The sequence below is a fragment of the Balaenoptera musculus genome, chromosome 10, assembly GCF_009873245.2.
Source record: "Balaenoptera musculus isolate JJ_BM4_2016_0621 chromosome 10, mBalMus1.pri.v3, whole genome shotgun sequence".
Classification (NCBI taxonomy): domain Eukaryota; kingdom Metazoa; phylum Chordata; class Mammalia; order Artiodactyla; family Balaenopteridae; genus Balaenoptera; species Balaenoptera musculus.
This window is the reverse complement of record NC_045794.1, coordinates 484,294-508,006: the sequence shown is the minus strand read 5'-3', so window position 1 is coordinate 508,006 and position 23,713 is coordinate 484,294. Positions and strand designations below refer to the sequence as shown.

Genomic DNA, 23,713 nt, shown 5'->3' with positions numbered 1-23,713 from the left:
TCTCCCCATCTGCCCTTCCTCTGTCCTTCCTTTATTTTAAATCCTTCTTTTTCGAAATCATTTGAATCACACATTCTCAACACAGGCATTAACCCCTTTTAAGTCAAAGGCACAGAGGTACGTGCAGTATGTAAGTGAACCCTTCACAAGGGGAGCAGCTGGGGAGAACACTGGTGGAGGCGGCTCTGGGGAGAGACAAGGACGGGAAGCCCCTGCTCTGGGCCCTCCTGTGGCGAGTGTGCGCTTGGAGCAGGTGGCAGCCTTGTCCTCCAGTGGCATGTTTGTGTTCCGTATGTGAAGGGTGTGCCTCTTCTCTTCTTCTTCTTGCCTTTGCTCCGTGCCCTCCAGAGGCCAGCAGGACAGGGAACGTTTTGTCCTCTCCGAGGGTCGGATCCTGCCACCATCCGTGTCTCCTCTGGAGCCCCAGAGCCGCACCCCGGCGGGCCTGGACAGCAGCCCCAGCCTTTAGCAGTGCAGGTAAGCAAACTGCTCAGCATGCATAGGTGATAAGGTGTGTTTCAGAAATACAGTCTCTCCCCAGGTTAAATTGGACTTGTAATTTCCCATTACCTCGTGGTAAGCACATCTTCTCTTTTCTTGTTGCCAGCCTCCAGCTGGAATTAACCACCACCGAGGCCCTCCCGACGAGAAGCCGGGGTGCGGGGGGCTAGTGCCCCTTGGTGACGTGGGATCGCGCCCTGGACCCTCGCTGCTCGGGCAGATGAGCGGCCCCAGCCAGGAGGGGACTATGTATCCCCCAGCTCATTTCCAGCCAGGCTTTATCCCTCCCAGGCACGGTGGGGCTCCGGCCCGACCCCCAGCCTTTCCCGAGAGTTCAGAAATCCCTCCCAGCCACATGTACCGATCCTACAAGTACCTGAGTCGTGTACACTCTACAGTCTGGAATGGGAATCACGGTGCTACAAATCCAGGACCCTTGGGGCCAGATGAGAAGCCCCCCATGGGGCCAGGACCCTCTCACCAGCCTCGCACTCTGGGTCACATGATAGATTCCCGAGTGATGAGAGCACCCCTCCCCGCAAACCAGTGGCCAGAACAATCAGGCTTCCTACCTCACGGAGTTCCTTCTTCAGGGTACATGCGACCACCCTGTAAACCTGGCGGACATCGGTTCCAGCCCCCTCCAGCACCAACGCAAGGTTCTCTCTTTGGAGCACCGGCCCAGGCCCTGCGGGGAATGCAGGGCGGGGACTCCATGCTGGACAGCCCAGAGATGCTCGCCATGCAGCAGCTCTCCTCGCGGGGGTGCCCGCCAGGCGTGCCTTACCGCCCCCGCCAGCCCGCGCCGCCTCCCGTGACTGGCCCTTTCCCCCCAGTGGGCGTGGCGGCCCCCAAGCCTGCCTCGGGGGACCCTGGGCGGACACAGGACAGCAGGGAAACACTGGAGCCTGAGAACGGAAGAGGTAATTCCCAGCCTCACCTTCATCTGCCCTTTGGCTCTCTAAGCTGTTAATTAAGGACTCACCTTTTTTTTTTTTTAAAAAAACATCTTTATTGGAGTATAATTGCTTTACAGTGGTGTGTTAGTTTCTGCTGTATAACAAAGTGAATCAGCTATACATATACATATGTCCCCATATCCCCTCCCTCTTGCATCTCCCTCCCACCCTCCCTATCCCACCCCTCTAGGTGGACACAAAGCACCGAGCTGATCTTCCTGTGCTATGCAGCTGCTTCCCACTAGCTAGCTATTTTACATTTGGTAGTATACATAAGTCCATGCCGCTCTCTCACTTCGTCCCAGCTTACCCTTCCCCCTCCCCGTGTCCTCAAGTCCATTCTCTACGTCTGCGTCTTTGTTCCTGTCCTGCCCCTAGGTTCTTCAGAACCTTTTTTTTTTTTTAAAGATTCCATATATGTGTGTTAGCACACAGTATTTGTTTTTCTCTTTCTGACTTACTTCACTGTGTATGACAGACTCTAGGTCCATCCACCTCACTACAAATAACTCAATTTCGTTTCTTTTTATGGCTGAGTAATATATTCCATTGTATATATGTGCCACATCTTCTTTATCCATTCATCTGTCGATGGACACTTAGGTTGCTTCCATGTCCTGGCTATTGTAAATAGAGCTGCGATGAACATTTTGGTACATGACTCTTTTTGAATTATGGTTTTCTCAGGGTGTATGCCCAGTAGTGGGATTGCTGGGTCTTATGGTAGTTCTATTTTTAGTTTTTTAAGGAACCTCCATAGTCTTCTCCATAGTGGTTGTATCACTTTACATTCCCACCAACAGTGCAGGAGGGTTCCCTTTTCTCCACACCTTCTCCAGCATTTATTGTTTGTAGATTTTTTTGATGCTGGCCATTCTGACCAGTGTGAGGTGATACCTCATTGTAGTTTTGATGTGTATTTCTCAAGTGATTAGTGATGTTGAGCACCTTTCATGTGTTTGTTGGCAATCTGTATATCTTCTTTGGAGAAATGTCTATTTAGGTCTTCTGCCCATTTTTGGGTTGGGTTGTTTGTTTTTTTGATAGTGAGCTGCATGAGCTGCTTGTATATTTTGGAGATTAATCCTTTGTCCGTTGCTTCATTTGTAAATAGTTTCTCCTATTCTGAGGGTTGTCTTTTCGTCTTGTTTATGGTTTCCTTTGCTGTGCAAAAGTTTTTAAGTTTCATTAGGTCCCATTTGTTTATTTTTGTTTTTATTTCCATTTCTCTAGGAGGTGGGTCAAAAAGGATCTTGCTCTGATTTATGTCATAGAGTGTTCTGCCTATGTTTTCCTCTAAGAGTTTTATAGTGTCTGGCCTTACATTTAGGCCTTTAATCCATTTTGAGTTTATTTCTGTCTGCCGTGTTAGGGAGTGGTCTAATTTCATTCTTTCAAATGTAGCTGTCCAGTTTTCCCAGCACCACTTATTGAAGAGGCTGTCTTTTCTGCATTGTATATTCTTGCCTCCTTTATCAAAGATAAGGTGACCATATGTGCGTGGGTTTATCTCTGGGCTTTCTGTCCTTTTCCATTGACCTATATTTCTGTTTTTGTGCCAGTACCATACTGTCTTGATTACTGTAGCTTTGTAGTATAGTCTGAAGTCAGGAAGCCTGATTGCTCCAGCTCCGTTTTTCTTTCACAAGATTGCTTTGGCTGTTCGGGCTCTTTTGTGCTTCCATACAAATTGTGAAATTTTTTGTTCTAGTTGTGTGAAAAATGCCATTGGTAGTTTGCTAGGGATTGCATTGAATCTGTAGATTGCTTTGGGTAGTATAGTCATTTTCACAATGTTGATCTCTTCCAATCTAAGAACATGGTATATCTCTCTATCTGTTTGTATCATCCATAATTTCTTTCATAAGGTCTTTTGTCTCCTTAGGTAGGTTTATTCCTAGGTATTTTATTCTTTTTGTTGCAGTGATAAATGAAAGTGTTTCCTTAATTTCTCTGTCAGATTTTTCATCATTAGTGTATAGGAATGCAAGAGATTTCTGTGCATTAATTTTGTATCCTGCTACTTTACCAAATTCACTGATTAGCTCTAGTAGTTTTCTGGTAGCATCTGTAGGATTCTCTATGTATAGTATCGTGTCATCTGCAGACAGTGACAGTTTTACTTCTTTTCCAATTTGGGTTCCTTTTATTTCTTTTTCTTCTCTGATTGTTGTGGCTAAAACTTCCAAAACTATGTTGAGTAATAGTGGTGAGAGTGGACAACCTTGTCTTGTTCCTGATCTTAGAGGAAATGGTTTCAGTTTTTCACCGTTGAGAACTATGATGGCTGTGGGTTTGTCATATATGGCCTTTATTATGTTGAGGTAGGTTCCCTCTATGCCTACTTTCTGGAGAGTTTTGATCATAAATGGGTGTTGAATTTTGTCAAAAGCTTTTTCTGCATTTTTTTCTGATCATATCGTTTGTATCCTTCAATTTGTAAATATGGTGTATCCCACTGATTGATTTGCATATATTGAAGAATCCTTGCATTCCTGGGATAAATCCCACTTGATCACGGTGTATGATCCTTTTAATGTGCTGTTGGATTCTGTTTGCTAGTATTTTGTTGAGGACTTTTGCATCTACGTTCATCAGTGATTCTGGCCTGTAGTTTTCTTTTTTTGTGACATCTTTGTCTGGTTTTGGTATCAGTGTGATGGTGGCCTTGTAAAATGAGTTTGGGAGTGTTCCTCCATCTGCTATATTTAGGAAGAGTTTGATAAGGATTGGTGTTAGCTCTTCTCTGAATGTTTGATAGAATTCACCTGTGAAGCCATCTGGTCCTGGGCTTTTCTTTGATGGAAGATTTTTAATCACAGTTTCAATTTCAGTGCTTGTGATTCGTCTGTTTATATTTTCTATTTCTTCCTGGTTCAGTCTCGGAAGGTTGTGCTTTTCTAAGAATTTGTCCATTCTTCCAGGTTGTCCATTTTATTGGCATATAGGTGCTTGCAGTAATCTCTCATGATCCTTTGTATTTCTGCAGTGTCAGTTGTTACTTCTCCTTTTTCATTTCTAATTCTACTGATTTGAGTCTTCTCCCTTTTTATCTTGATGAGTCTGGCTAATGGTTTATCAATTTTGTTTATCTTCTCAAAGAACCAGCTTTTTTTTTTTTTTTTCTAAGAACCAGCTTTTATTTGTATTGATCTTTGCTATCGTTTCCTTCATTTCTTTTTCATTTATTTCTGATCTTATTTTTATGATTTCTTTCCTTCTGCTAACTTTGGGGATTTTTTTGTTCTTTTTTCTCTTAATTGCTTTAGGTGTAAGGTTAGGTTGTTTATTTGAGATTTTTCTTGTTTCTTGAGGTAGGCTTGTATAGCTATAAACTTCCCTCTTGGAACTGCTTTTGCTGCATCCCATAGGTTTTGGGTCGTCGTGTTTTCATTGTCATTTGTTTCTGGGTATTTTTTGATTTCTTCTTTGATTTCTTCATTGATTTCTTGGTTATTTAGTAGCATATTGTTTAGCCTCCGTGTGTTTGTGTTTGTATTATTTTACAGTTTTTTTCCTGTAATTGATATGTAGTCTCATAGCGTTGTGGTTGGAAAAGATGCTTGATATGATTTCAGTTTTCTTAAACTTACTGAGGCTTTGTTTGTGACCCAAGATATGATCTATCCTGGAGAATGTTCCGTGAGCACTTGAGAAGAAAGTGTATTCTGTTGTTTTTGGATGGAGTGTCCTATAAATAGCAATTAAGTCCATCTTGTTTAATGTGTCATATAAAGCTTGTGTTTCGTTATTTGGTGATAGTGGGGTGTTAAAGTCCCCTACTATGATTGTGTTACTGTCAGTTTCCCCTTTTATGGCTGTTAGCATTTGCCTTATGTATTGAGGTGCTCCTATGTTGGGTGCATAAAATTTACAATTGTTATATCTTCTTGGATTGATCCCTTGATCATTATGTAGTGTCCTTCTTTGTCTCTTTTAATAGTCTTCATTTTAAAGAGTATTTTGTCTGATATGAGAATTGCTACTCCAGCTTTCTTTTGATTTCCATTTGCATGGAATATCTTTTTCCATCCCCTCACTTTCAGTCTGTATGTGTCCCTAGGTCTGAAGTGGATCTCTTGTAGACAGCTTATACACGGGTCTTGTTTTTGTATCCGTTCAGCCGGTCTGTGTCTTTTGGTTGGAGCATTTAATCCATTTACATGTAAGGTAATTATTAATATGTATGTTCCTATTACCATTTTCTTAATTGTTTTGGGTTTGCTGTTGTAGGTCTTTTCCTTCTCTTGTGTTTCCTGCCTAGAGAAGTTCCTTTAGCATTTGTTGTAAAGCTGGTTTGGTGGTGGTGAATTCTCTTAGCTTTTGCTTGTGTGTAAAGGTTTTGATTTTTCCATCGAGTCCGAATGAGATCCTTGTTGGGTAGAGTAATCTTGGTTGTAGCTTTTCCCCTTTCATCCCTTTAAATATGTCCTGCCACTCCCTTCTGGCTCACAGACTTTCTGCTGAAAGATCAGCTGTTAACCTTATGGGGATTCCCTTGTATGTTATTTGTTGCTTTTCCCTTACTGCTTTCAGTATTTTTTTCTTTGTATTTAAATTTTGATAGTTTGATTAATATGTGTCTTGGTGTTTTTCTCCATGGATTTATCCTGTATGGGACTCTCTGTGCTTCCTGGACTTGATTGACTATTTCCTTTCCCATATTAGGGAAGTTTTCAACTATAATCTCTTCAAATATTTTCTCCGTCCCTTTCTTTTTCTCTTCTTCTGGGACCCCTATAATTCGAATGTTGGTGCGTTTAATGTTGTCCCAGAGGTCTCTGAGACTGTCCTCAATTCTTTTCATTCTTTTTTCTTTATTCTGCTCTTTGGTAGTTATTTCCACTATTTTATCTTCCAGGTCACTTATCCATTCTTCTGCCTCAGTTATTCTGCTATTGATTCCTTCTAGAGGATTTTTAATTTCATTTATTGTGTTGTTCATGATTGTTTGCTCTTTAGTTCTTCTAGGTCCTTGTTAAACGTTTCTTGTATTTTCTCCATTCTAGTTCCAAGACTTGGGATCATCTTTACTATCATTACTCTGAATTCTTTTTCAGGTAGACTGCCTATTTCCTCTTCATTTGTTTGGTCTGGTGGGTTTTTACCTTGCTACTTCATCTGCTGCGTATTTCTCTGTGTTCTCATTTTGCTTAACTTACTTGTGTTTGGGGGTCTCCTTTTTGCAGGCTGAAGGTTCGTAGTTCCCGTTGTTTTTGGTGTCTTCTCCCAGTGGGTAAGGTTGGTTCAGTGGGTTGTGTAGGCTTCCTGGTGGAGGGGACTGGTGCCTGTGTTCTGGTGGATGAGGCTGGATCTTGTCTTTCTGGTGGGCAGGACCACGTCTGGTGGTGTGTTTTGGAGTGTCTGTGACCTTATTATGATTTTAGGCAGCCTCTCTGCTAATGGGTGGGGTTGTGTTCCTGTCTTGCTAGTTGTTTGGCGTAGGGTGTCCAGCACTGGAGCTTGCCGGTCGTTGAGTGGAGCTGGGTCTTAGCGTTGAGATGGAGATCTCTGGGAGAGCTCTCGCCGGTGGATACTACTTGGGGTCGGGAGGTCTGGTGGTCCAGTGTCCTGAACCTGGCTCTCCCACCTCAGAGGCTCAGGCCCGACAGCTGGCTGGAGCACCAAGACCCTGTCAGCCACACGGCTTCTGGGAAGTCTTACGTCTTCTGCCAGCATTCAGTAGTTATTCTGCCCAAGTTGTTCCACATGTAGATGTATTTTTTGATATATTTGTGGAGAGGAAGGTGAGCTCCATGTCTTACTCCTCTGCCATCTTGAAGGTCCTCTCTCTTTACACCTCCTGTTGCTAGAGAGGATCCACATTTCATCTGGAAAGGACATAAACCTGGCAATCTCACTTCACGCCTAGCGCATCCACCTTTTTTCCCTTTGTGCTTATTAGTCTGTTTCACTTGCTCACAGCGGGCCCCATGCAGCGGCCTTGCCCCCGGCCCTTCAGACCAGAGTTCCTCGTGAAATGGCTGAGCCGACATTTCAGCTCAGGACGTGCGCTGAGGCTCCTCACGGGACACTCAACTCACGATGACTCACCTTTTAACACAGACTGTTGTACAAAATGTGGACCGGCCTCCAGCATCTTTGTCTTCAGATACGCTGGGTTGAGCCAGTCATGGTCCAGGATTTCTGTGATGATCATTGCCGCACAGGTGCAGTGCTCACTGTACCAGGCACTCTTTTTGAGACTTTTACCCGTACTGACCCTCTGAATTCTCAGAGCAAGGCTTTGAGGGAGCTTTTATTATCATCCTCGTTTTTATAGATAGAAATTCCAAGGCACAAAGATGGTTATTTGCCTTCATCTAGTTCTGGGGACAGGGGTGTTTGGGTGGGCCCTGGGACTTCAACCAGACGCACCGGGTCCAGTGTTCGTGTCCTCAACCCCTGCATTATCCAGCCCCAGTTAAAAATTGCTGTCCTGAAAGTTACCCATGGGAAATACATTTCCAGTGTTTTACTTAAGGTCCAGTTCTCTCCATTCTTCTCTCCTCGGGTGCATATCTGTGTCTCCTGAGAATGAAGAGTAGTTAGTGAGACCAGCAAATCTTGAAGGGGTTTCTCAAAAATGCCATTTAAGAGAGTAAACCTAAAACTGCAGGAGAAAGGTGACAGGACTCCTTTGTGTGATTAATGCTTGTTTCTGGGATAGACATCTAGCCTGTGTTGCATGTGAGAGAGTGGGGGACACCTGGACTTCTGCAAAATATGATGACGATTCCATGTAAAGTTGGGGGTGGACCTAGAACTCAAACTTCCATTTAGTGTTTCTTTGGAGGAAAGGCCCGTTCCGTGAATACCAGCTTTAGCAAAATTTTCCAGTAATGATTTCAGATGTGTCTGGAATTCAGAGCTTTGGAGGAGAAATCCCAGGACCAAACCTTGGAGCAGTCTGTCTGTTAGTTGCCATGGATTTTTGTTTGTTTTGTTTGCATTTTATTACCTTAATGGAGTATAGTTGATTTGCAGTGTTGTATTAATTTCTGCTGTACAGCAGTGATTCAGTTATACATATAAATACATTCTTTCCCATGATGGTTTATCACAGGATATAGAATATAGTTCTCTGTGCTATACAGTAGGACCTTGTTGTTCATCTGTCCTATATATAATAATTTGCATCTGCTAATCCCAAACTCCCAATCCATCCCTCCGCCACTTCCCCTCCCGCTTGGCAGCCACATCTGTTCTCTATGTCTGTGACTCTGTTTCATAGATAAGGTTATTTGTGTCGTATTTTAGGTTCCACATATAAGTGATATCATATGGTATTTGTCTTTCTCTGACTTCACTTAGTGTGACAATCTCTAGGTCCATCCATGTTGCTGTAAATGGCATTATTTCATTCTTTTTTTATGGCTGAGTAGTATTCCATTGTGTATATGTACCACATCTTCTTTAGCCGTTCATCTGTCGATGGACATTTAGGTTGCTTCCATGTCTTGGCTATTGTAAATAGTGCTGCAGTGAACATTGGGGCGCATGTGTCTTTTCGAATTATGGTTTTCTCCAGATATATGCTCAGGAGTGGGATTGCAGGATCATACGTTAACTCTATTTTTAGTTTTTTAAGGAACCTTCATACCGTTCTCCATAGTGGCTGCATCAATTTACATTCCCACCAACAGTGTAGGAGGGTTCTCTTTTCCCCACATCCTGTCCAGCATTTATTATTGGTAGACCTCTTTAATGATGGCCATTCAGACCAGTGTGAGGTGACACCTCATTGTAGTTTGGATTTGCATTTCTCTAATAATTAGTGATGATGAACATCTTTTCATGTGCCTGTTGACCATCTGTATGTCTTCATTGGAGAAATGTCTGTTTTATGTCTTGTGCCCATTTTTTGATTGGTTTGTTTTTATGTTGAGTTGTATGAGCTGTTTGTATATTTGGAAATTGAGCCCTTGTTGGTCGCATAATTTGCAAATATTTTCTCCCAATCCATAGGCTGTCTTTTCGTTTTGTTTATGGTTTCCTTTGCTGTACAAAAGTTTGTAAGTTTCATTAGGTCCCACTTGTTTATTGTTTATTTTTGTGTATGGTGTGAGGTGTTGCCATGTTTTATGTTGACTGAATGATGAAAAGTGCACATTTTCATTATTATTGTATAGCTTGTACCTTTGATCTTTAAAGCCAGCGTTAGTTCATCAGGAGCCTGCGATCCTAGTTGATCTTAAAAGTCATGAATTCTTGATCTTGTCCTTAAGCTCTCACCAGAATCGTGTTGTGACCGCCTCTGGGCAACAACTCTGCCCTACCTCAGAGATCATAATAATAAGACGTGTTTATGGCTAAACACAATAGCAAGGGAAAGAATACTGAGTTTGTAATTAAGCATTTGAGTCTAGTAATTTAGTTTGATTGTTTATTAAATTTCTGTAATACGCTGAAGATGCCTTTTGAGTGTTACACTGTCGGCATCCCGTTTTCAAAATGTTCAGACAAGACGTGTATTTTCATTCATTCAGCAAATACTGATTGAGCCCCGTTTTGTGCGAATGACTGACTGTGTGGTGGGGAACAGAACCTAGTCCCTACTCCCTTGCGGCGTGTGTCCTGACGGCAGAGGTCGGGTTCCGGCCTTCCTGGTGTTCTCGTGCTGGGTCCCTCTTTCTCACTGTCAGGGCACAGCCTCCCAACCAGGCCTGCAATTCCAGCGCCAGCGCACCCTCCGTCCTGTTTCACACACATGTCCTTGGAGTCGGGCACACGGATTGCACCCCCTTGCTAGTGCGGAAGGGATTGCGAGGCCTCTGGCAGACCTTGCGGGAGCTGCAGAGCCTTAGCCCTGGTCTGGGTTGGGGGAATCAGGGTGTCGCCACCGGGGCCCCACGTCCACGTTGTCCGACCGCCCGTCGTGTGCTGGGGTTTCAGCTCCCGAAGTGCAACTTTGTCTCCGTTTTTCTTGCAGCAGATCCCTTGCCTGGGCTCGAGGAGAAACCAGCCAGTGTTGGTGCTTTGGAGGGGGCGTTCCTCAAGCAGCTACCTCACCCCGCGCCCCTGCTGCAGGCCGACTGTGCCAGGCGGAGCTCGCCCCAGGGAAGGGATGCCGATGGCCCAGAGCTCAGGCACGAGTCCTCGGAGCCTGGAGACAGCTGCCCAGTGAACGCGGGCAGGGGCGCCTGGCTCTCGGGGAGCGGCTTCGCAGGCCCAGCCGCCCAGGGGTGCGCCCTAGCAGACCCGGGGGCGCTGCCTGAAAACGGACTGAGGGTGGAAGCCTCCCCGTGTGGGTCTGAGGGCAAGGGCAGAGCGCCACCGGAGGCCGTGCCGCCCGCCGAGCCCGCGTGCTCCGCCCTGTACGCGCCTGGCCTGGAGTACCCCAGCTCCACCGCACGGTACCACGTCGGCCCAGGCCTGCAGGCTGTGGGCCCCGTGATGGGGGGCAAGCCCTCAGCCCCGCACCCTCAGCCTTTTCCCCCTCGGGCGTTTCCGTCCCACGACCCTCATTCTGGAGTCTTCCCCCGGTACCGCCCTCACCAGGGAATGAGGTACCCCTACCAGCCGCCACCTCAGCCTTCCTACCATCACTACCCGCGGACTCCTTATTACTCGTGTCCACAGGGCTTTTCAGACTGGCCGAGACACCTGCCTGCCCCGGGAAGCCCGAGCGGGCCCCCGCCGGCTCAGCCTGCCCCTGCCAGGCCCCTCTTCCTCGATAAGAGCGCTGGGGCCGGGCTGCAGGGCTGCGAGGCGCTGAGCGCTGCCTTAACTTCCCCCGCGCGGGTGGACGCCGTGGTCGCCAAGACAGCTGATGGGCAGAATCCTGGCCCAGAGGAGAAGCAGGATGAGTCTATGGAGAGGCCAGAGAGTCCCAAAGAATTCTTGGATCTGGACAACCACAATGCAGCTGCCAAGCGGCAGAGCTCACTGTCAGCCAGCGAGTACCTCTGCGGAACGGCCCCTGCAGCGCTGAGCTCGGCGGTGGGCTTCGGTTCTTCTGTTTTCCCCCCGCACGGAGTGATGCTGCACGCGGGGCCTCCTTACCAGCCGCAGCGGCCGGCCGGGCGTTTCCAGCCCAGGGCTTACTCCTCCCCCACGGCTGCTCACCCGCCTCACCGCCCAGTGGTGGCCCAGCCCAATGGCCTGTCCCCCGAGTGCCCCCTCTACCGCTACCCAGAAGAGGGCCTGGGCCACTTCCAGGCTGTGATGATGGAGCAGATGGGCCCTGGAAGTGGGGTGAGGGTGCCTTTCCAGGAGATGCACAGACCATCCGGGTAAGGCTGCACAGAGTGCTTTTTCCTGGGGAAAAAAAGAGTAGCTGGTAGTTTTACAAAGAAAAACGGCCTTGGGAATGAAGGTGGTGTGCGTGGTCTGGGCGCAGGAAGAGCGTGTGGGTCATTGGTGCTGGGGACTTGGAAGGTGCTAGCTTTGGAGTCCAGTTTTGTCTGTGGTGGTTTTTTCCCTCGTGAAAGTGAATTGGCATTTAAGTGACCGTTTGGTTAGATTTTGGACACCTGATGGCCAGCGTTTGGGAGCTGTAGGCAGAGGCTCTCACCTGGGTGAAGGGGTCTCAGACCTGGGGTGGGCGGTCACAGGTGGTGTCCCAGGCTCACTCCTTGCCTCTCATTTCTTCCTCTAACACTGAATGAAAAAACTAGGTTTATCCAGAACTAGGGCAAGTCACATTACTGTCCCCATGAGAATTCTAATAGACCCACCCAGGTAATCTGTCACCCAGGAAGTTTTCAAGTCAGAAGTCTCAGAGCCTCATCATAAAACCAGCATCATCCACCTTAAGAACCAGAGTGCCCCTCCCAGGGCCAGCCTCAGAAGACCTCGCTGCATTTGCTTTATACCTCTCTGAATACCTGTTATGTTTCATGTCTTGTCTTTGTCTTCGTCCTCCTGGGGCACAGCCCCAGGCCATTACCCCAGCAAAGGAAGTAACGTCAGCTGGTCTGATGGAGGCCTTATTTGATTTCTTCGGTTGTCCGCAGAGTGTCCTTGTAGCTCTGTTTCTTTTTGATTTTTTTCCCCATTCAGGATCCATTCGAGGTTCATGGATCTACGAGGTTCATGGATCTACGTTTGGTTGCTGTGCCTGCGTAGTCTCTTAATTTACAACATTGGCTTTGCTTTCTTTGCTTTTCAAAGACCGGAGGCCAGTTCTGCTGTCAGAGTGCCCCAGACCCTGGATTCTTCTCACTGTTTCCTCATGTTCAGAGTCACATTGAACACCGTTGTCAGGAGTCCTGCACAGGTGGTGTCGGGCGTCTCTCACCCGCCACACCTGGCGGCACCTGTGTCAGTGTCCAGTGTTGATCCCCTGGGTAGTCAAGGCAGGGTCTGCGTGAGACTTTCACAATTAAAGCTTTTTCCTTTGCACTGAGTCTGTCTTCGCTCATTCTTAACCGTTCCTTACTTACGTCTCTAGACTGCAGATGCACCCGGCCCAGTCCCGGCCCTCGTTCCCAAAGACACCGGCACCAGCAGCTCCGCAGGAGGGGCTGCCACCACATAAGCCCCCAACACTTCCTCTCGATCAGGTCAGAATGATGAAATATCACAGCTCTTCTTATTCTTCCAGGCGGCAGGAAGTAAGGACTTGTGTTTGTTGCTGTCGATGCAGGGACTGTCCCCAGAAAGGGCTTTGTGTCCTGTGGGCGGCCGGGGAGGGCCCGGCCCAAGCACTCCAGCTGACGGGGCCTCGGAAGCAGCTTCCCTCCCGTACTGGCGAGTCCCTTTTTCCTGTTCTTAATGGCACCAGCTGTTTGGGGATTATTTAAACTCCCTTTTCCCAAACTGGCTGCCAGCATTTCTTGGATACGATCCCTTGTCTTTTTTACCCTCCCCACCTACTTCATCTGGGAGAGGCTGGTCCACGGTGCTGGGCGCCGTGCCCGGAGTTGCCCGTGCCGGCTCTCTCTCCCCTGCCCCGACCCGGCCTCCCTGGAGGCAGGAGTCCTCGGCCGCTACAGGGCTGAGCTGTGAGTCGGGCAGTCCAGGATTCAGAGCCCGCACTCCGGCAGAACTGGCTGAATTAGCTGTTTCCCTAGATGGAGAGGAATGCGTGTGCATGCAGTTCCTCGGCTTAATTGTTTTCAACAATTAGCACATGTTAATTTTGTTTAAATTGTCTTTATTTTGCTTCCCTCAGAGCTAGTCCAAGGAGGAAACAAGCCCCAGGGAAACAGAAAGCTGCATATGACAAGGGTGGAGAACGGGGAGGAGGGGGGGCACGGCCCCGCCCACCTCTCCCATCATTGGCATCACTTCGTGCGTCCCAGAGCCTGGACGCCCCTCCTCACCGACGCACCTGCTCGCGAGGTCGTGGGCGAGAGTGGAGACCAGATGGGCTGGACTCTGGTGGCTTTTCCAGACCCTGAGACTCTTGTTCAGGGAAGATCATCCTGACCTGCGGGGGGGGCGGTGCTGGTGGGCTGTCATGGCAGCTGCACTCAGGTATACGTTTGGGGAAGGGACTACTCGTGTTGGATGTGTTTGGAGCTGGGTCCAGTTTACAGAGTTTTCATGTTGCCTTTAAGATGATTTCTGTCTTTGGTGGTGAATGTATTGTACATAAAGCCTGCAGGGCCGGTGGTGGGGATGGAGTCTGGCCGGTGGGCCCGCAGCCCTGCTGACCCTCCTCTGTTTACAGCCCTGACCCACTCACATTTGGGAGCTGGGGGAGAGGCAGGCAAGGCCGCCGTGTTTCCGCTAACGAGCTCTTCCCTGTCAGCCTGAGGGGCAGCTCCCTCGCCTGGTGCCCAGGTCCTGGTCCAAGACAGCAGTGCCCCTCCTGGTTGGCTAGCTGCCCCGCCAGATAGTTGTAAACCAATATCAGGAGCATTTGCTCGTTAGAAGGTGAGGTGACACGTCCCCATCACAGACCTGCCGGGACTGTGGTCTAGAAGACGTCACAAGCTTCCTGGCACGAATCACAGTTTGTGGCAGTGACTACTCAGGTTTGTATATGTTTAGTATCAATAAAGAAGCTGCACAGTTTTTAATAGGAAAATGTATTCTATAGATTTACAGCTTGAATTTAGGAATATTTTAGTATATATAGTTTTTATTCATTTTATGTGAATCATAGTAAAATAAGTCATGGTGATTTAAAATAGCTATCAAGAACAAGTTCTTGAAATCACTTGTCTGTCTGTGATAGGAAACAGTTTTACAGTATTAAGTTACTTTATTACAGTTTTAGAAGCCAACGACACTGGATTCTCCCTGTTTAGCATTCTTTGATTTTAGCTGAGATGCCACCAAAGTTAGGACTCATACGTTTTAAACTTTCGAATATCCCACAAAGGAAAAAAGAAAGAAAAAAAAAAAACAACTAAGGAAGATGCCCTCAAGTTACAGGTTTCTGTAAAGAATAGTGTATTTTTAAGCATGCCTTTGGGATAGTAGAAAAGCTTCCATAAAACATTGGTTGGTTGATTTGCACTTGTTTCTTATAAATTCAACTGTGTGAGGGGCCAAGAGAACCTTGCCTCCAGTCCTGGTGTCCTTGATGAAGCTGGAATAAACCTGCGCTTTCAGTAGGAAAAGAAACAAGTTGGAAACATCCGTGTTGTCCCCGTGGAACGCAGGCACCAGCTCCGAACGCGTGGATGCTGACCTGCGGGGCGCACGAGGCTTGGGCAGGTTGAGCGCTGGGAACGCGGACGCCTCCCAGACACGCTGCACAGAAACACGAATTTTTCCTTACTAGACTAAAATTTGGCGTGCTTTTAAATGGAGTGAGTTTGGGGTCTGTGTTCTCATTGGATCCTGGTTCTTGTTAGAACGCTGTCACTGGCGTGATGCGGTTCAGGGTGGGGAGGTCAGCGTCGCCCCTCGGGAAGGATGGGGTAGGGTTGCGGGCAGGTCCAGGTTGGCCCCCAAGCTGTGAAGGACCGTGCCCAGGACACGCTGCTTCCCCGCGTGTCTGTGCGCCAGCCGGGAGGGGAGACTGCAGCTTTGTACAGCTGGTCTGGGCCCAGAGCCTTCTCCCCGCCGGCCTTGAAGCTGCTTCGGGTGCGAGGCTGTGGGCACCCCTGCCTTGAGCCGAACCAGCCCCGGGGCAGGGCCGGGAGGGACCACGGCGATTCTGCCCTCTCCTTCCGCCTGGGGGCCTCGGAGCCTCGGGTCACTCTGCTCCCCCCGCCGCAGCCGCTCCCCCCGCCCCTCGCTTCCCGAGGAGCTGTGGACAGGACAGGAGCCTCCCTTCTGGGTGAGTGGGACGCTGAGGAGGTGCGGAGGGAGTGGAGCCCCCTGTGGTGCCTGTGGTGAGCCTGCTGCGTCCCTTGGCCGGTAGGGCCGTCCCTGGCGGGGCCCCTGCGCTCCTCCCAGCTGGAACGTGGCCTGGGAGGAGGTCCCAGAGGGCCCTTCCCCTGGGACCACCGCCACCTGTCAGGGGCCGGGAGGACTTCACGTCCACCGCTGACCTTGGTTAGAAGCTGTCTCCCCAGGACCCAGGGAAATAAAAGATCCAGAGAGAAAAGTAGAGCCTTTTGGAAGGTTTCTGGCCTGGGGTTTTTTCCCCTCGGAGTCTGTCCATTTAAAATTAGCTCTTGGCTAAAGTTTATTACGGTAAAAACATATGAAGACTGCGTAAGGACAGACACACAGGATCCTGTTCATAACACTTTTCTCATCCCACCTTTTAAAAGTGAAACTAAAGCTGCTGCGTCCTCTCCCTTGCAGGGGGTAGGGGTTGGGGACATACTGGCCTCTTGTCAGCAGGACGCCCTACCTGGGGCCCCGGGTGCCTCTGAACAGGAAAACTTTCATGTTGCTTGAAAGCCTTCGGCCCTCAGCCAGCCTGGCCCGCAGAGCCTGGCAGCGTGCTCGTGGCTGGGCGTCCAGGTCTCCGTCGTGTGGGGTATCTGCTGGGTCATCACTTGTCTTAGTTCCTGCCGGGTCCGGGAGTGGGTTGTGTGCTGTCCGGGACAGCCGGCATCACCTGGGCTGAGCTTTTTTCTCACTTTTTAAAGGAAGTTCCAATCTACAGCTACACACTGCTCTCAAGTCCTGGTTGGAGATTTCCTGTGAAACCCTAACCCAGTAGCCCCGAGGCAGGGACCGTCACAGAACGGCGGCATCCAGGGCGTTCAGAGTCCAGCTGAAGGACTGGGGTGCCCACCCCAGAAATCGGGTCGTGTGGGAGTTGGGGCCGTCGGGCCGCGGCTGCGGGGGTGCGGGGTCCCCAGCCGGGGGCTGAGCCCATGACTGGACTCTCCCGGGACGCGGGCCTTCCCGCCCCGCGTGCTCTCGTGTGGGGCTGGCTGCTCCGCGTCCCCACCGCGCCTCACAGGCCCTTGCCCAGCAGTCCGTCCGCGGGCTGCCTGCCCGCTGGTCTCTCCCTCCTTCTGCCCTGGGGGCTGACGTAGAAATGCCTCAAACCAGCTGACTGTCCTGTGGATTTGAAAAGGGAAGGTGGGTTCGGGAGTGAGTTACTGAACGCTGACCCCCTCCCCAGCTGGGGCTCGTGCCCGGCTCCCCTGCTGCAGAAGCCTGTGAGCTTTCCTGGCCAGTACTGGAAAGGGGAATGCTATTTATTTTTGTATTGTGTATATTTTGTCTGGTCTGCTGATTCCCTGTTTCACTGAGAGCCACACTTACCTCAATAGTTAGTTCTATACTGTGTGTTGGATAATTTTTTAAAAGAACTTTTTAAAAAGCTTTTTGATCCTTGGAGGTCTGTAGATTTATTTCCATATGAACTGGTTATTTTGTATAAAGTACATTCTTAAAATAGCAGGGTGATACGTGTGAGTTGTGTGTGTCCTGTGTCACTTTCATCACTGGGGCAAACTCCCATCAGGACAGAGGTTTGAATTAGGCCCCAGGGCTGTCACCTAAAAAGGCAGCCCCATCTCAGCCCACGTGGTCCCCGCGGGCCACGCACGCACGGGGTGGGGACGGGGTGGGCCCCGCGCCGCTGACGGGGGCTCTGCAGAGAAGCTGAGCAGTAACGAAGCTGGCTGGTGGGTCCAGGCAGCGTCTGGGATCACACACTCTCCCCCGCCAGGCCTGTGGGCCCTGCCTTCTGTGCCCAGCCCGGGGCCACCCTCACCAGCCCAGGCGCTTGCACAAACACGGTCCCACCCAAACCCGGCCGGCCTGTAAGTGAAGTGTGCACCCGGGGGCTTGGAGACTAGGTGGTGCTCTCCTCCCTCCCAATTTAGTTTTCCTTCCCAGTTCCTGGGAGGGTGTTTGTTGTTGGGGGAGGGGGAGGAGAGATGAAGAGGAGCCGCCTATTATCAGTTAGCTGGAGTCTTAGGTCACAAAAATTCCTGGCCTGTTTTATCCTTGTAAGTAATACTTTTCACTAGAAATGCTACCACAAATAGTCCCAGTTTCCAGATCTGTTCCCCCTCAGGTTTATCACTTTCTGGGCTGTGACCTTCGTGACCTCCAGTTGTTTTTTGTCAGATTATCCCCATTGATGTGTTGGTATGTATTTTTGAGACTTCAGTCCTTGTCCTTTTTAAGAACTGTGTTCACAGTGCAGTCAGTCCCCCACACAAAGCAGTTTTCCTATAAAATACTATGTCAATCACATTTTCTAGTTGAGTAGTTGCATTTCCGTATGTTTTTTGAAACCCAAAAAAATGAACTTTAAAGTGGAAGTTGTTAGTAAACCCCGAATTTGATGTGATGCCAGTTGGAGTGTTTGTCTCGCTTGACTCTCAGTCCCCTCAGCCTGGGCGGGGCGGGGGACAGGTGGCCAGGACCCTGGCCTGGCCCCCTTTGCATCCTGATGTGTGGACCTGTGTGTGCTCGTATGAATACGTGTAAAGTTTGATTTCTAACTTTTGGATTCCCAACTGGAACCCCTCCTACTATGACATGAATTTCTCACCAAACAAAGGCCAGAATGTTCTGACAGTTTTAGCCAGAGATTGACTTTTTAGTAGGAATTTAGCTCTTAGCTGAATGCCCTTAGGGTGTTTCCCAGATTTATCTCCTTGGGACCAAAACAAAGTGTCTTCCACTGGTCAACTCTGTTTCAAGACCTGGTCCAGCAGATGGTGTTAATCTGTCCCTGTTTTCAGAATCATTGTTTGACATTTACACTTGTTAAGCCCCACGGGTACCATGTCTGATACCCGTGCTTACTTTAGATTGGAACGTGAAAAGAAAGCTGGTGGGGAAGATTTAGGGAAAAGGAAGGAAGCCAGCCATGAGTGATCAATGCGGGTTAGTCTCAAAATTCTGACAGAACTTTCCATTTTGACATTTGGAAACATCCAGAGGTCTTGTTAGACAGTAATGGCTTTTGTCTCTAAACCTATTCCTGTCATTGGGAGGAAAGATGTCTTAATTTTGTAAACAAGTGGCACCTCCAGGGTGAGGTTAACCCAGGGTCGGGCCCTTGGAGGCGACCTTCGCCCTGAAACGTTGTGGAGAGGCCTTTGGGAGAAATGCCTCTGGGCTGAGTGTCCAGGCTGCCGCAACCCACCTGTCCCCTCCCCCAGCTGCGTCCTGGAGATCTGTCTCCTGGCCTCATGGTTTTCCTTTGGGTTTTTAAAAGGGGAACATCTGTGCACCTGGTTTTGTTCCCTTTCTGCTACCGAGGTTCACTCCTTTAGTTTCCTTAGGCAATTCTGGCAAAAATCTTGAGTGAAAGATGGACGGTGAAATACTAGCCAAGGAGGCAGCTGGAAAGTCTCCAGGTTTGGCCGTTGTGTTCTGAAGCCCCACCCGCTCTTCGTCCCTGATGTGGGTACCAATTCAGGTGCCTTTGAGAAGTCTTCCGACTTGGAAAAGCACTGCCCGCTCCTAGCTGCTTGGGTCTGAACCTCATTCCGGACAGCAGGTGGCAGGATGGCGGAGCTGTTCTGGCCAGTTAAGGCTGGGTGTTATTTTTTAGAGCCTTGCAGTTGGTTCCTTGGAGCATGTCCACAGCTTTTGCTTTGGGGAGGAATTGAGTCGGCAGGAGGAAGGCAAGGACGTGGCCCAGCCCCAGGAGCTAAGATGAAAACAGACTAACTCACAGTCACCTTCTCAGTAAGTATTTCATAAATCGCTTCTGTGTGCCTGGTGCTCGCGTACTTACTAACAGCACAGAAGGAAAAATATGGCTTTGTCTGCAGACTTCACAGTAAAGGGAGAAAAGCTGGGCAGAAAGGCTGGCCGAGAGCAACATAAGAGCAGAATGCAGTGCTGAGCTGCCCTGGTGGGTCGGGAGAGACGCTGGCGCAGGGTCTCGGGCCAGTTCCGTTCGGTCTCCTTTGAGCCCTGTTCTGGCTTGAGTCCCTCTCTCCCCTTTCACCCCGGCTCTGCTCCCGCCAGGCTGAACTACAGTGAAGGTGACACAGTGCAGAAAACAGCCTCCGGAAGTGATCCCCAAGGCGCAGGGGTGGAGCTGGCCTTGGGAGGAGTCCTGTGTGTCCCGTAGCCCAGGGAGGGGGCTCCTGTGTGGCTCTGGGCTGCAGCACTGCCCGGGGCTTCGTTAGAAGTGCGGATTCCGGCTTCCCGTCCCAGGCCTGAGGAACCACAGCGAGCTGGGCCTCAGCCAGCGCCTGTGGGCCTGAGGCAGGGTGCAGAGTGCGCGTGGCTTCAGGGCTGATGAGCCCTTCGCTGCCCCTGTGTCCCCGGCCCCGCCCTCCTGACACCTGCCCCTGTTCGCCTGTCTCTGCTTCGAGTCCCCGCCTAGGACTGGTGGATGCTTTGGTGTCTAAACCCAGCAGACCTGCCGTCCAGTCATTTCTGCCATCCATCCGTTTACTGACATCCGTCTGCCATCCATCCGTTTACTGACATCCATCTCCCGCTGCTGCTGTTGCGATTGATTCAACAAATTTTAGTGACCTTATGTTTGGCTTTGCAATGCCCTAGACCAATGGTTGCCAATCTAGGCCACCCATTAGGGGTTTAAAAACCTGGACTTTAAAAAAATCAGATGCCTGGGCCCTCCCCACAGAGTTTTTCCCTGGTCTGGGGTGCAGCCTTGGCATCGGGGTTTTTCAGAGCTCTCCTGGTGACCTTTGTACCGTCAGCATTGCAAACCACTGTCCAAAACTTGCATCTTCGGTGTGCACAGGAATCCTATGAGGGCTCATTAAGATCAGACCCTGGACCCTGGGTTGGGGCGTCCCGAGGTCCGTGGGGCAGGACCGTCCTCGCTCTACCCACCCCCCCACACCCCCCCACAAGTCCTCTGACCACACCCATCTCCTCCCCTGGGTCCCCTCCCCATAAACGCTGCCCCAGTTTCCTCTCTTTACCTTCATCCCAACTCATCCCAGCTCTTCACCTGGCATTTTCCTCCCAGCATCTGGCTCCCCCTTCCCTTCCTGGAGGCGGGGACTGAGCTGCTGCCTTGACCACACCCACTTCACAGCTCTCCGCTCCTCCATGGCCCCTGGCAGTGCATCAGCCCCTCCCGGAATGGCCCAGGCCTGTCCCACAGCCCCATCTCACCCCACTCCCACCCCCTCTCCTTTGGACGCCTCCTCCAGACGACCAGACTTTTACCTGTAACCTCAGTTGTCACTGCAGCCGACTGGCACTTCCATCAATTCTGAGACGCTGACACCCTTTCCAAATTCCTGTTGGACTTTGACACCCATGTGTCCTGCTGCTGTTTTGTAATTTTTCGTTTGCCAGTGTTTTAAATTCTTCAATTAGTAAACAATTTGCAATTTTATTTCCAGACTTTATTTCCTACACTTTCTCTATTTTGTTTATAAAACCCTTTCTTAACCATTTTACTGTAATTCACATTAATGTGGACACCTTCCTCCGCTCCCCAGTGCCCCCCATTCATGTTTAAATGTAATTTACTACCTTCATTACTCACCTCTTTGTTTTGCTTCTTATTGTAAAATACACATAAATCTTACCATTTTAAGCATTGGTAAGTGTATGCTTCAGTTGCATTGAGCATACTCACATCATCATGCAACCACTACACCATCCAGCCCCGGAAGTTTTTTATCCCAAACTGAAACTCTGTCCCCATTAAACACTAACCCCCCCGCCCTTGGTAACCACTTTTACTACTCTGTGTCTGTGATTTTGACTGATCCCGTTTCCTCGGATAAGTGGGATCATGCAGTAGCTGTCCTTCTGTGTCTGGGTTATTTCACTGAGCGCAGTGCCCTCCCGGTGCATCCGTGTCATAGCAGGTGTCAGAAGCTCCGTCCTTTTCAGTCTAAGTGACAGTCCACTGTGTGGATGGACGACATTGTGTTTATCCACCACCCGTCGATGGATGTTTGGGTTGTTCCCCTTTCTGGCTACTGTGAACAATGCTGCAGTGAACGTGGGTGCGCAGTTACATGTCCGAGACTCTGCTTTCAAATCTGGGTGCACACCCAGGGGTGAAATTGCTGGGTCATAAGGTAACTCAGGTTTTAACTTCTTGCGGGGCTGCCATCCTGTTTCCCACAGATGCGGCACCACTTCACGCTCCCACCCACAGGGCGCCAGGCCCAGCCAGCAGCTCCGGCTCTGTCTGTAGCACCCTAGCTGGTGTGCGATGGTGTCTGTTCCGTGGCTACACTTTACACTCACGTCAACAGCCAGGCTTTTCTTTCTGCCCCCACCGCCTCACTGCCGCAGTCCTCCTGATCTCTTCCTGCTGGCTGGGGGTTCACACGGGGCATCTGGCCATGCTGCTGCTTCACAGAAATCGTTCACATCCCTTCCCTCCCACTGCAGGTTCTACTTCTGCCTCTTGCTGGATTATCGTAATGTGCTTGGCCTGTGCCCTCTGGACCCAACTTCACACCCTGTGTCAGCATCCACTGCCACCAGGAAAGGGAGGGACGGTATCATTAAGTGGACGCCTCGTATGTGCCAGGTGCTGTGCCAGGTTCTCTACGTCGGAATATGTCTCATAGTTGAGGAAACAAGCACAGAGAAGTTGAGTAACTTGCTTAAGGTCACACAGCTAGTGAGTGGTAAACAGGAGATCATGCAGCTCAAAAGCAGCCTGACTGCAAAGCCCACTCTGCCCCACTGCCCTGCGTGGTCCTCAGCAAGGCTGTGACGTGGAGACGAAACGCACTGAGTGAGATCACTTGGCTAAAGCGGGGGCTGCTGACTTGGGCAACAAGGTCCCCTGCATCTGCACCCGCAGCCTGACCGCTCGGGAAGCTGGTCTTTAAGACCATCACATTCCTCCCTAAAGCTTTCCAGCCCCTGAGCTGGAAGAATCCTTAGGGCAGCACTGAGTTCCCAGCTCAACTTTAATGTTCTTGAAAGTGCAGGGACCTTGCAAACCAGCCTGCAGCGCCCTCTGCCCGTAAATGGACAGAAGGTATCCGTGCGGAGAGACCAGCACAATACCGAAACAGGCCTGCAGGCCGGTGCTGTTTGTCCTCCTCCGTGACCTCTAGGCCCCTGGGGAGGTGGGGCCGCCCCCCCACCCCGAGTAGTAGCCTCTGGGGTTTCGTTCAAGCCCGCCTGTTGGAGAAACAGGAGGGGAGATGGCTCGGGGTGAAGGGGCTGCTGTAGGCAAGCGGGGCTCTCACAGAGCAGTCGTCCCGCAGCGGGCGGGGATCTGACCTCCATCAAGGGAGTAGAGAGGCAGAAACTCTGGCTGAAGGCGGGTGACTGTCCATGTCGAGCTTAGAGTGAGGAGGAAAGGAGCCGCTTCTGGCAAACAGGAGGCTGCGGCATGGCCTCGTTTCCTTTGGTGCACGGGCACCGTATGCGCGCGGAAGTGCAGTGCCCTGGGGGCTGCAGCGTCAGGGGTCCAATCCTGGAGGCCTCCAGTAGGTGGCCAGGGCCTCGCATGCTTGGGGAGCCAAGGGCGAGGGGAGGGGGGCACAGGATGGGGCTCAGGCCACTCCCCAAGACCGAGCATCCGGATGGGATGCCAGCCGCGGACTCTGGCTGGAGCCCTGGGCTGGGCCTGTACCTGGGCGTCAGGTGGGCCCACAGAGGCCAAGGTTGGAGCGGCTGAAAGGGCCGATGTGGGGAGCAGGGGCCCAAAGGACCTCCGTCCCATCAGGGGGACAGTGAGTGCGGGGCTCAAGGGCGGCAGGGTGTGGGGGTGCAGTAAGGCAGACCCCGGGCAGGGTCAGGGTCCTGCGAGCAGGTTGGGTGCCGGGTGGAGGCTGGGAGCTGGCGTCTGGGCAGCATTTCTACCCATGAAGAAGGGTCTGTTTCCCCACAGCCTACTATGGACCAGTAATTTTGTGAAATACAGCAAAAATGGATTACTAGAAAAATAGAATTAAAAAAACAAATAAAAGCGCACATCTTTATTGGTAGATTCTAAAACATGAAATTACTCAAGTTGCCATAAAGGTTTCTCAACACTGACCCAGCTTCTGTTCGAGTCC

At 50.1% G+C, this 23,713-nt stretch overlaps 1 protein-coding gene and 1 long non-coding RNA gene across 5 annotated transcripts in view; both read left to right on the top strand.

The window, feature by feature from the left end:
- Nucleotides 1–14,782, top strand: part of LOC118901847 (cat eye syndrome critical region protein 2) — a 150,276-nt gene extending 135,494 nt beyond the window's left edge. For 2 of the 4 annotated variants that reach the window (XM_036865533.1, XM_036865531.1), the window contains exons 14-18: nucleotides 349–477; nucleotides 608–1,424; nucleotides 10,396–11,695; nucleotides 12,856–12,967; nucleotides 13,579–14,782. In XM_036865533.1, coding sequence (XP_036721428.1) covers nucleotides 349–477; nucleotides 608–1,424; nucleotides 10,396–11,695; nucleotides 12,856–12,967; nucleotides 13,579–13,584 — 2,364 coding nt within the window. In that variant the 3' untranslated portion in view covers nucleotides 13,585–14,782. Of the gene's footprint in view, nucleotides 1–348; nucleotides 478–607; nucleotides 1,425–10,392; nucleotides 11,696–12,855; nucleotides 12,968–13,578 lie in introns of all 4 variants that reach the window. The other 2 variants (XM_036865532.1, XM_036865530.1) reach the window with 1 other exon arrangement.
- A 4,493-nt stretch (nucleotides 14,783–19,275) lies between these two features.
- Nucleotides 19,276–23,414, top strand: LOC118901722. Its single transcript, XR_005021457.1, has 3 exons — nucleotides 19,276–19,424; nucleotides 19,511–19,593; nucleotides 22,083–23,414. It is a non-coding gene; the product is annotated as an uncharacterized LOC118901722 (long non-coding RNA).
- The last annotated feature ends 299 nt before the right edge of the window (nucleotides 23,415–23,713 follow it).